At 41.2% G+C, this 13,491-nt stretch overlaps 1 protein-coding gene across 1 annotated transcript in view; it reads right to left on the bottom strand.

The window, feature by feature from the left end:
* Positions 1–4,095: 4,095 nt before the first annotated feature.
* LOC136862920 (uncharacterized) overlaps positions 4,096–13,491 on the bottom strand; it is a 94,028-nt gene continuing 84,632 nt past the window's right edge. Inside the window, exon 5 of the mRNA XM_067139202.2 lies at positions 4,096–4,370. Coding sequence (XP_066995303.2) covers positions 4,157–4,370 — 214 coding nt within the window. The 3' untranslated portion in view covers positions 4,096–4,156. The remainder of the gene's footprint in view (positions 4,371–13,491) is intronic.

Genomic DNA, 13,491 nt, shown 5'->3' on the forward strand with positions numbered 1-13,491 from the left:
CCAGTGATGAAAGAGCCAGTGTTTATTTTTCTAGATGTGTGCCACATGCTGAAATTGGTGAGAAATTCTTTGGCTTCTTTGGGCACAATTTTTAACAGTGAAGGTAGTGCCATATAATGGACATATGTAGGAAAACTAGTGGACATACAACTAGAAGAGGGATTAACGCTTGCTACTAAGATTCATAAGTGGCATATTAATTGGGAATCGGAAAAGGTGAAAGTCAGATTAGCAGCCCCAACTTTGAGTAACAGTGTGGCTCAGGCACTCAGGTGTTTGAAAAATTCAGGGTATGATTTATTTAAAGATTGTGAAGCTACAGCTGAATTTGTAGAAATTTTTAATGACATATTTGACAGTTTGAACAAAAGGGATATAAGTGCACATTCTCTCCCTCAACAGAGGTTTTTATAAAGGATTTCCTCAGCAAGGCAGAATCATAATCATGCAGCTATTAACATCAAGTTCATTAGACTCTTCTGTTCTCCACTCAAGAAAGAAGATTGGATTTCTTGGATTTTTGGTGTGCATAAGAAGTTGCCTTGGCCTCTATAAGTATTTAGTAGGCCTACTCAGTGAGCAGCATAAACTGAAATACTTGTTATTGTACAAATTCAGTCAGGACTACTTGGAGGTACCGTATTGTTCTCTGTCATTAGGAGAGGTGGTGATAATAACAATAACCCTACTGCTGCTCAGTTTAAAGCTGCATACAAAAGATTACTGGTTCAACATGAGGTAAAAGGAGCAGATTCAAGTAACTTATCACATAAACAAAAATACATGTTTTTTATGTTTGTAACACATTAAAATTGCATAGAAAAAGCCTGGTTTGTCCCCATTTGTGAGTGATGTTGAGACATATATTACTGGATTTGTGGTGAGGAAGGTGGAATGCCTTATCAAATGTGCAGTATGCTTGAGTGCTCTGAGGAGTGCCAGAGAGAACTACACAGACTACACTTTAATCAAAGAGAAGGTGTACTCTGGAGATGAGGGATTAATCATGCCCTCCTAAGATGTGATAGTGTTGTGTATGTTGACTGAAAGTGCACTCAGAAATATCAATGTACTAAGGAGCAAAGAAGTTTGTTGAGGTCAGTGAATGGAACCTTGTTTTATTGTATGAAGGACCATTTACTTTAGCAAGAACCATCGCAGAGCCATGAAATGGACTTGGTTAAGTTAACTGTGAAGTGTTATGTCAATTCTAGAATGCGACATGAATGTGCTAAGGTAGATGAGGAAAGAGACAGAAAGAAAGTAAGAAGTGTATTGAACAAGTACATATTGTTCAATCATCAGTGATTTGGGACAGTATTGTGAAGACATACAGTTCTCTGGTTTTCAAACATTCCTGATCTTCAGCCTGGAGAAGAATGGTGAATAACTTACATGTAAATATTTGTTTCCTGTGTTCTATCATACATTTGTGTATTAACTGGCTGCAGCTGTTTTGGTGAGTTGTAGCCTACATGGCTTCCTGTCTTTCATCATATTGTAAATTATGTTATTGTACATTTTTAAGGATGGTTTTGTGAATGTTACATCTCATTAGGCTTAACTAACTCAGTTATAGTTTGATATAGCCTGAGTATTTAGAACAGTTGAACAACTTATGATGTGTGTGTACTTATTCATAACTGATAGTGGCTGCTAACCTAGATGGTAGGTTGTTCTTTGTGCGTTCATGCATGATAGTGGCTGATAACCTAGATGTTAGGCCCTGTAAAACAATAGCTATCATCATGCCTAAATGTACATCTGTAAACTAAATTTGAAGGTCTGTGAATAAGTGTGATGAAGGTGACAGCTGTTCTTTAATAACAGAACCTTGAGGTTATCACCTGCATTAAGTATTGGTAATTTCAAACTTTCTTTGGCCGTAATTATTATAGGTGTAGTGGGGACGATTGCGTTATTATCGGTCACGTTTCTTGATTTATAAGGCTTAACCAGCATAATATCGGCATTATTAGAAACAGGTTATTGACATGTTTTGTTGAATTTATTATTTACAGCACTGTGAAAATATTTTAAAAATAACTATTTCAGACGAATATTACGGAGAAAAATTAAACTTGTGAAATTAGGAGAACTAAAATAAGTTGACAACGTGTGAGACCTATTCACATCACCGCACCGCTGAACTGATACATAAACACATCAGAATATCACACATATAAAATGATACTTAAAATTTTTCATACAAAAAGGAACAGAAATATTCCTAGGGAACTGCATTTATCACTATCTTCGATAGTTTAAATAAATTAATCATAAGGAGCTCGCTTAAGTCAGGATTTAAAAACACTCCGCAATGCTGTTCTTATGGAATACCGCCTTGTTTTGCCCTACATCAGCTGATCGCTCAGAGCTTGATGTTGGTGCCACGCTTGGCCGGTAGAAACATACGGAGCGCCCTCTCTATCTATTTCTTTGCTCGAAGCGTGCAAACGACTAGTTCGTGGGCCGAGATATTTCCACATCTGAAGGCTTCCACAAGTTTCGAGTCGCCGATGTATCTCGAAGGGCCGGCCAAGTGTATGTAAGCCGACGGACCAGAGCGGAGGCAGTTCAGTTCAGTCAGTGTGTGTACTCGGTGTGAGCGAAGGAGAACGAAGAGTGCTACAGTCACGGGTGAGCTCCGTGTGAGCTCCGTCAGTTAGTGGAGGTGCCAGCTAGTAGACGAGAGGGAATCGCGGCCTGGAGTTGAGTGGGGCAGTCTGTGGAGTGTTCTTCCGTCGAACTGTGGTCCCGTTCTGACACCTGTCATCGTGAGTCATGTCTCTTGCGGCCAGCTGCTGGAGGAGAACATCGCGCGTGTTCTCGTCCTGCGTGGAAGAGAACACTAGAATGTCGGCATGGGGCTGTGAACCGAGTTCTATCGGAGGTGGACAGCGAACATCATCCTGAGCGGCAAGACTATCGTGCCCGAGCTGTGAACTGTGGGCTGTGATAGCGGGAACTATAGGACTGTGTGACTGAGTTAGTCTGAAGTGCGAGTGACCGGAGTCTGTATGTATTAATGTAATTAAACAGTGAGAATAAGAGAGATCGCTTACTGGGTAATTGTGTGTCATGACCTCATGAGTCATGAGTGTAAGTTGTGAGCTCGGTGATCCTGAGTGTTAATGTATAGTCTTAGTAACTAGGTAATAACTTTTAGAAATGGAACGCTACCAGGTTCTGTCTTCATTTATCTACCCCGCCAACAGGTTACAATAGTATTTATCACCTACTAAACAGCTACCTCTACTTGCTATTACCTTTACGTCGCGCCGACACAGATAGGTCTTATGGCGACGATGGGATAGGAAAGTGCTATGAATGGGAAGGAAGTGGCCGTGGCCTTAATTAAGGTACAGCCCCAGCATTTGCCTGGTGTGAAAATGGAAAACTACGGAAAACCATCTTCAGGGCTGCTGACAGTGGGGTTCGAACCCACTATCTCCCGGGTGCAAGCTCACAGCCGCGCCCCCTAACCGCACGGCCAACTCGCCCGGTAAACAGCTACCCCTAGTAATAGTATTTCTGATGTCACGTACTAAACAGCCAACCTCTAGTACTAGTGTTGCTCATACTTAACACGTAATAAACAGTCTACCTCTAATACTAGTATTTCTCATACTTACCACGTACTAAACAGCCAACCTCTAGTACTAGTGTTGCTCATACTTAACACGTAATAAACAGTCTACCTCTAATACTAGTATTTCTCATACTTACCACGTACTAAACAGCCTACCTCTAGTACTAATGTTGCTCATACAGTACTAATGTTGCTCATACTTAACACGTAATAAACAGTCTACCTCTAATACTAGTATTTCTCATACTTACCACGTACTAAACAGCCTACCTCTAGTACTAATGTAGCTCATACTTAACACGTAATGAACAGTCTACCTCAAATACTAGTATTTCTCATACTTACCACGTACTAAACAGCCTACCTCTAGTACTATTGTCCTCATATTTATCACGTAATAAGCAGCCTACCTCTAACACTAGTATTTCTCATACTTATTCACGTACTGAAACAGCAACCTCATCCCTACTACTGTAGTACCTTACGTTACATGATATTAAATTATCACTGAAAATATATTTGATGAAATTTAGGTGAGGTCACCCATTTTTATTATCGATTATTTCAAAACTTGATCAATGTTGCTACTGAAAAGGCTAACAAAATGTAGATGTATTTTGCTTGAAAGTTTTTGGAGGCATTACTGCGAACAATTCCACAGCTCGACTGGGTGAAGAAGGAGTGTATGATTTCCTTAACTACTCCATTTTGTCTTGCACAGTTACGATCATATGGCATTGATTTTCCGCTGCAAGTTGATAAGCTGACGGCAAGGCGACTGAAAAATAAGAAAACATTACTGTGTTAGGAATGTGAAAGAAGATAATTACTTTATGTGGTAAGGAACAAAATTTGCTTTACGTTGCACCGACACAAACATGTCTTATGGAGACGATGAAATAGGAAAGTACTTCTAGTGGGAAAGAAGCGACCGTGGCCTTAATTAAGGTAATAAACGGAAACTAGGGAAAAACAACTTCAGGGCTGCCAACAGTGGGAATCGAACCCACTTCTCCCTAATACAAGCTCATAGCTACGTGACCCAAGCCGCGCAGCTAGGAAATAAGATGCAATTCGGCGTGTCACGAATTAGTGATGTTCAAGTAAGGGGAGAAAATTAAAAACTAGGAAACTAAGTGGTATCAGTAGGGATAGGAGTTTTCATCGTGAAGACCGCAGCACGTAGGGTCCAACAGAGTTTCTACTTTACAAGCAAAAGTATTAGGTGATGTGGATTTTTTAACAAGTTGCTTACTTCGCATCGACACAGATAGGTCTTATGGCGACAATGGGACAGGAAAGGGCTAGGAGTGGGAAGGGAGAGGCCTTCGCCTTAATTAAGGTACAGCCCCAGCATTTGCCTAGTGTGAAAATGGGAAACCACGGAAAACCATTTTCAGGGCTGCCGACAGTGGGATTCGAACGCACTATCTCCCTAATACTGGATACTGGTTGCACTTAAGCGATTGCCGCTATCGAGCTCGGTGTGATGTCGATAGATTTGGTGACTGCAGAAATTAGGACTGTCATTTTATCAGTGTACTCATCACATGCAGGATGAGGAGGGCAAGTTCCAGGTGTCACTGAGTCACGTAGACTGATTTTAATAATCGAGTGAGATGGTTACGCAGCTTGGGTTACGTAGCTGTTAGTTTGCATTCGACCGGGCAAGTTGGCCGTGCGGTTAGGGGCGCGCGTCTGTGAGCTTGCATCCGGGAGATAGTGGGTTGGAATCCCACTGTCGGCAGCCCTGCAGATGGTTTTCCGTGGTTTCCCATTTTCACACCAGGCAAATGTAACTTAATTAAGGCCACTGCCGCTTCCATCCCACTCCCAGGCCTTTCCTATCCCATCGTCGCAATAAGACCTATCTGTGTCGATACGACGTAAAGCCACTAGCAAAACAAGTTTGCATTTGGGAGATTGTAGGTTCGAATCCCACTGTCGGCAGCGTAGAAGATGGTTTTCCATCGTTTCCCATTTTCACAGAAGGCAGCTTGAAGTTACAGTTCATTCCTTCCTAACTCTACACCTCGCCGTTAGGGATATCTATGTCAGTGCGACGTAAAAACAGGAGAAAAGCAAAAAAATGCATGGTAACGTAAGGATTGAACATAGACGAGTATGAAATGATGATGTCTGTTGTTTCAACGGCTCTAACATCTAGGTTATTGGTCTATGAGTGGCTGAAGATATTGAGAAGGCACGGAATCTACCAGTAATTGACAGTTCTTTGCTAGTGTGGAATTAGAACCTGCATGTGGTGGGGTTGGTCCTCATTACCTTCATTTTTGGATCTTCCCACTTGCTTGTCTGGAGATAACTAGAAATATCAACGCAGGTAAACAGATATCTTCTTCGGGAATACCAAACGTTAGGCAAGGCCTAATGCGGTTGACCACCTACTGTGAGCATTAGTCCCCTCCCCGGACATTCATCAAACTGCTACCTCTACGTGACATCACTACCCTCCAGCGGCAGCCCGGTGTCTATTAGCGGCTTATTGCTGTAGTCAGAGTTGTCAAATCGTCTACCTCATTAGCACCAAACGAGCCAGAGCAGGAATAAAACATATTTATGGAATTTATTTGTCATTTCGATATAAACAATTATTATTATTATTATTATTATTATTATTATTATTATTATTATTATTATTATTATTATTATTTGTAGCTCGGAAATTTAGACACGACAAAATAATGTTAATATTGTATTATTATTATTATTATTCTTTTTCTACTACTTTTCCCACACCTGTGGGGTCGCGGGTGCGAACTGTGTCGCACATGTGGATTTTGCCCTGTTTTACGGCAGAATGCCCTTCCTGACGCCAACCCTATATGGAGGGATCTTATCACTATTGCGTGTTTCTGTGGTGGTTGGTAGTGTAGTGTGTTGTGTGAATATGAAGAGGGAAGTGTTGATAAACACAAATACAAAGTCCCCGAGTCAGAAGAATTAATCAGAGGCGATTAAAATCCCTGACCCGGCCGGGAATCGAACCCGGGTCCTCTGAACCGAAGGCCTCAACGCTGACCATTCAGTCAATGAGTCGGACAATGTTAATATTGTATTATGGCGATCTAAAGTAGGTTATGAGGTAACGAAAGAGACCCCTGAATACTAAAACATAAACTTACACGACACATAAAACTGGACTTGCTCAGTGATAGGGCGACGGGCTAGTAACCCCAAGTTGGAAGGTGCCGTGGGTTCAAATCCCACCGTCGGCTGTTCTTGAAATTATTTCTGTAGTTTTCCATTTCACGTAAATGTCGGAACATTATAAGGCTGAAATAGCCAAATTAATAATAATATAATTTGTTGTTGTTGTTGCCATTAACATATCATTGTTAACAGAATGAATGTTCAAATTACCCAATTTTATCCCACGAATAGGCTCCACACCTTCTAATGTAAACCATTTTGAAAAGTGAAAATAATAATGTATTCACACTGAATGAAGTGACAACTGAATTATTATTATTAATTATTCATAATTAATATAATTATTGGCTCCTCCGTAGCCCAGACGGTAGCATCTGAAGGGAAAGCAATACACTGTAAGGCGTTAACTCCCACTTTAGGTGTTTTCCATACCGCAAAAAGCTTCAGATAGGTTGGATTATTGTTATTCCTTACTTTTACTTTATTGTTCATAAATATTTGTAAAAGGGAAAAATACATTTAATTTGACGTTTGGATCTCCAGAAAAACTATTTATTATTATTATTATTATTATTATTATTATTATTATTATTATTATTATTATTATAAAAAATACATCCCAGTTGGGAACACGTGGCAATGGTCACTTACAGTAGTGTGATAATAAAGTTAAAACATAATTACCCAACTAGAACAACAACTACTACTACTACAAGAGTACAACAAGCAATTCCATGGAAAGAAAATATTACAAGAAATACTACTAGATTAACATTCTAAATCCAGTATCATGATATGCATAATTATTAACCATTAATCGATGAAATTTCTTCTTATTAAAATTTTACCATAATCCTCGTCGTCTTCCTCTTCAGAATCAGAAGAATCTGTTAGCTGTATACAAATCCTCTCATTGTCAAAAATGGACTGGATGTTCTTGTAGCTATTTTCTATTTTCCCTACGTGGCTGGTATAATTTCTCCACTTGTCAGGTGTCACGAGCATACAGGCTTCCTTCAATGATTGAATAGTTTCTTGATGGGGTCCTCCTTTTTATCTCCACCCACACCATCTCAATGGGATTAAATATGCAGTGGTATGGTGGTATGCGCAAGACTGTGTATCCATAACTGGCTGCCAGTTTGTCTACAACATACATTTTTCTTTCTCAAATAGGCGTGTTCTCCGCAATCATTTCGAGAAGTACTTTATTACAGGAACAGGATGAGGGACAGGAATATTTTCATCGATCATATGTTGAAGGATTCGAGCTTTTTTCCAGGATTGATTGGGTTTAGTGCTAAATACACGGCTGTGGTAAGAGGCATTGTCCATAACTATCAGAGATGGTCCTTCTAAGCGTCCTAGTATCTTCCCTCCAAACCAGTTTTCAAAGATTTCCGATTTCATGCTGCCACGGTAATCGCAGGAGCATCCGCCATTTTAGTATGTGTAACTAGAAGAGCATCACTAATAAAACCAAACCGTCCACCGCAATGAACAATAACGCTTCTATCGCCTTTATTCAATTGGGTTGTTACAGCATAATTGTCAGAATCGTCTGTCCAGTTCTTCAATCTGCAACAGTTATTGTCGAACCACGTTTCATGTAGGTGTACGTCAGCATAACCTTGGGCCCGGAGATCTTGCATATCTTGAAGATATCTGTACCGCCAAGCAATTATTTCAGCTTTTAAACACTGTTTAGATACAGAAAGGTATTTCAACTCCATACTTTTCAGAAGACGACAACGTGTCTTCGCCCCATACTGGGCCGATGACCTAGATGTTAGGCCCCTTTAAACAACAAGCATCATCATCACCCCATACTGAGAAACTGATAATCTGTTCCAGCTGTCTTCTGTTTCATTGATTCTGTTTAGGTTACCTATTGTTGGAGATTTACCTTCCTTATAATACTCAAAAACTCCTGGCTCAGTCCGATGGTATTTGAAGGTGCTCAAATACGACAGCCCCGTGTCGGTAGATTTACTGGCACGTAAAAGAACTCATGCGGGACTAAATTCCGGCACCTCGGCGTCTCCGAAGACCTTAAAAAGTAGTTAGTGGGACGTAAAGCAAATAACATTATTATTATTATTAATACTCAAAAACTATTCGACGAAGCAGGTCCCGAGTGAAATCGTCTATTATATCAAATTTAAATTTCTGCTTTCGAACTTTCTTTTTAGTTGGGGTTACATAGGTATTGAAATCACTGATTTTAACAACTTTTTTCAACGTAGTAACACAGATTCCTGTCGCTTCCGATGATAAATTATTTACATTTTTACCAGTTATAACACCGCCATTTCCTTAAACACCTCATAAGAAATTTTTAATCTTCCTCACCAACATCACGGTTTGTTATCATAATTTAACACCTCTGCCAATCACATTTTTGCCACTTTTAGTTGGAGTTCTTGGTGAAGGAGGAGAAGAAGAACAAGAAGGTCCAGGTAGCTGATTTAATTCCGCTTCGTTACACTGTGATTCTTAATTTACCCACGGCCGGAAGAAGACCGACATATTACTGCTCTTGCGCTAAACTGATAAGTTATAAATATTACAAATATCAGTTATTTCATATGTTGCTATTAATAATGTTCACTAGGTCACTGCACTGCACTCGGCACGAAGAAAGAATCAAGAATGAAGTGAGTGGTTTAGCAACCGCTCCGTACCAAGCAGGAATCACATGGAGCTCATTAACTCAGCAGGGTGCAGGATGGGATTGACAGCTGGCTTCCGGCTTGCTTCCAAGAACTGAGGCCAGCATGTTTTATCCTCAACTATACCATACCATATGAATTCGCATTCAATATGAATGAAGAGTGGAACTATTTTCAAATAGACCCCCATTGTGATGATCGCGCTTATTTGTCTCATTTTTAAAAGAGTTTTTCGCGTGGTGGAAAATCTCACAACACCAGTAACCTAAAAAACATATGTCACATCCGTGCACAAAACTGCTTTTTCAGAACATCTTAATAAAAATTATGCGGGAGTGGAAATTTAACTTCTGAAGAAAAAATGAAATGGCGTATCGGTTTTAGTGCCGGGAGTGTCCGAGGACAATTTCGGCTCGCCAGGTGCAGGTCTTTTGATTTGACTCCCGTAGGCGACCTGCGCGTCATGATGATGATGATGATGATGAAATTATGAAGAAGACGACACATACACCCACCCCCGTGCCAGCGAAATTAACCAATGAAGGTTAAAATTCCCTACCCCGCCGGGAATCGAACCCGGGACCCCTGTGATCAAAGGCCAGCACGCTAACCACTTAACTATGGAGCCGGGCAACTTCTGAAGAAGTAATAGTAGATGGGTCTGTGACTCTTCTTTCACGGTCATCGACGACATCGGCATCAACACCACCATCATTCTCTCAACAGTCTCCACCTATACTTCAATCATTTATGGACAATAAATCTGCATTTAAACCAGGTGATAATCGGTCGGAGGCAGTTACCAGAAAAATTGCTACAGTGGTATGCAAAGATAACCAACCATTGAGCATTGTTGAGGATGAAGGATTTAAGGAACTGATTAAGTATCTTGAACCTACAGCAGATATGCTATGCCTTCTCGTAAGCAAATATCTAATCAAATAATTCCAGAACTTTACGAAGAAGTGGAAAGAAGAGTAAGAAAAGAGCTCCAAAATGCGAACAGCCTAGTTGTTACGAAGAATATGTGGACATCAACAGTCTGCGACGATTATTTAAGTGTCACCGTTCATTTTGTGGACCTGGACTATAATCTTAAACATATATGCATTGAAGTGATACCATTTGAAGAAGTGAGCCACACTGGTGAATATTTAACAAATTTTTTAAAACAAAACTTTCAAAACTTGGAGTTTAATTGATAAATTAACGATCGTGTGATACATGATAACGGTCGCAATGTTGTAAATGCTCTGAAGTTAGGAAACTCTATCCACCTGTCGTGTTTAGTTCATACATTCCAACTTGTTTTAAAGCATGGACTTTTCACTTTAAAAAATATTGAAAGTCTCGTTTCGTCATGCAGGAAACTAGTTGGGAGTTTCAAACACTCCTCAAAATCCACTAAGATTCTCAAAGCGGCACAGAAGCATCTTTCAGAACCACAACACTGCTTGATTCAGGATGAACCTACGCGTTGGAATTAAACTCTACAGTCCCCAAGAAGAAATCACTGCATATCTCAACGACGATGTGTCACTTCCTCCTTCTATTGCACTGTATTACTGGAAAACAAATTCAAAATTTCCAAAACTAAAAAAAAAAAAAAAAAAAAAAAAAAAAAAAAAAAAAAGCTACTAAATATTTGTGTATTCCATCTGCAGCAGTTTCCTCTGAAAGACTATTTAGCACAGCAGGACTCATATGTGACAAAAAAAGAAGTAGACTTGACCCCGATAGAGTGAGAATGCTAGTATTTTTTTAACAAAAATTATAAAAGTGGACTGTTTCAAAAATGCATTTTGCTTTTAAATGTCTCACATGGAGTTTAAAAATAAGTATACTGATGGTTTTAAATTTTGTGGCATTAAACAGTTCTCCCAACATTCTATTTCGTATTGAAACTATAAGTAGAAATAACAGTATCGAGTATCGAGAAAAACTGATACCGACCCATCCCTAGTTGATATGATATTAATTCCATAACTTTGACTGTCTTTGTAATCTCGAAATTAAGTAGTACACGGTGATTCAGCAGCCCCTTTCAATATCGTTTGCTGCAGCCCAACTAACGTGCACCTGGTTATAGGGGTGCTGTTCACCTGCAGGCGTACTGCAAGGTACGAATGTTCAGTGAGCACATTTTGCACACGATTCTGAACCCTAGCGAAATGTTATATCATCCGTTCGCGAACACCTTGAAATCATGTAGCAACGTCCTTTTACCATGTACGTGTCGTGCCTCCTGACCGGGTGTAACGAAGAGGGGAATCAATGCATAAAAGTAGGTAACAGTGCAGTAATTAATGTCATAAACACCGAACAGGATGGCTTATGTACTCTGCTCTCGTCGTATTACCAACATTTTTTCATCAGTGTAGCGTAGCGGATGTGGTTAGGCGTTCCCCTAGCACTCGACGGAATGTGCCAACGGCGGTTCGAATTCTGCATTGTTCAAATATTCTTGCATCGGTATGATGTTTGAATACGTGAACACAGGCCCACGTTTGACACATTCAAACAGTAGAATGACGCTGCTATTCATCTTGTGCCCTGCGCATACTCCGCTGGTTAGGGCCTGAATGTAGTGTAATCTCTGCTGTCATTCGGCATGTTTTCCACAGAGGAATACTTTGACATGCTCCTCATTTATGGGGGGAGCAAGACCAAACGTGTGCGAGGCACTACGTCTGTACCAGGAACGGTATCCCGACAGGCGACACCCGGCTGCTACGACAATCCACCGTGTTGAAAGACGTGATTTCCAAGCAGCCACCAGTCCGCGATAGGCCCATTACATCGGGTGAAACAGAAGAGGCTGTTCTGGAGGCAGCTCGACATAATCCACACATCAGTACAAGGGCGATTGCACGACAGGTGAACACGAGCCAGCCAGCGAAACTGCAAGAACATAAATTTCATCCATACCATTTTGAGCTACACCGAGAGCTCCATGAGCGGGATTTCGAAGCTCGAATGGTGTTCTGTCGGTGGCTATTGGGCAGGCTTGACAATGATGCAGCATTCGTATCGCATAGCTTGTTCTCGGACGAATCGTGCTTCCACAATAAAGGGAACGTCAATCGCCACAATTGGAGTCCGGACAATTCTCAATGGGTGCGACAGGCGGCCCATCAAGTACGACGGGGAGTGAATGTTCAGTGTGGAATCTTGGGAGATCGCCTGATTGGACCTTATTTCTTTGAGGGCCATTGGACGAGCCCACTCTACCTGCACTTTCTGCGTCAGGAACTCCCACTGCTGCTGGAGGATGTGCCCTTGCACGATCGTTTGACGATGTGGTTGCAATAGGATGGAGCTCCACCACATTCGACTTTGCCAGTTCGTAACCATTTGAACGAGGAACTGTCAGGGAAATGGATAGGACAAGGAGGCCCTGTTTCTTGGCCGGCCAGATCACCGGATTTAACGCCGTTAGACTTCTTCTTGTGAGGGTAATTGAAGAACGCTGTTTACACTCAAGCGCCGGAAAACCCCAACCAGCTCCGGCAACTCATCACGGACGCCTGCCGAGCAATTCAATCTTGAATGCTTCAGCGTGCAAGACGATCTATTGGGCCCTGGGCCCGAATGTGCATAAACCAAAACGGTCATCACATCGAGCATTTGCTTCGATAACACATTTTCAGCGCAGTTGTGTTCCTGTTATTTTCGGTCTGTATGTGTCCAGCCTGCTAACTAACCGGCCCTTCGTAGGGCCACAAACACATTAATTCACACATAATGTGCATGACCGAGCTCGATAGCTCCAGTCGCTTAAGTGCGGCCAGTATCCAGTATTCGGGAGATAGTAGGTTCGAACCCCACTGTCGGCAGCCCTGAAAATGGTTTTCCGTGGTTTCCTATTTTCACACCAGGCAAATGCTGGGGCTGTACCTTAATTAAGGCCACGGCCGCTTCCTTCCCACTCCCAGCCCTTCCCTTTCCCATCGTCGCCATAAGACCTATCTGTGTCGGCGCGACGTAAAGCAACTAGCAAAAAAAAAAAAAATTATGTGCATGAAAGCGGGTATTGAACTTACATTGTGTGCGGTA

The sequence above is a fragment of the Anabrus simplex genome, chromosome 2 (genome assembly GCF_040414725.1).
Source record: "Anabrus simplex isolate iqAnaSimp1 chromosome 2, ASM4041472v1, whole genome shotgun sequence".
NCBI classification, from domain to species: Eukaryota; Metazoa; Arthropoda; class Insecta; order Orthoptera; family Tettigoniidae; genus Anabrus; species Anabrus simplex.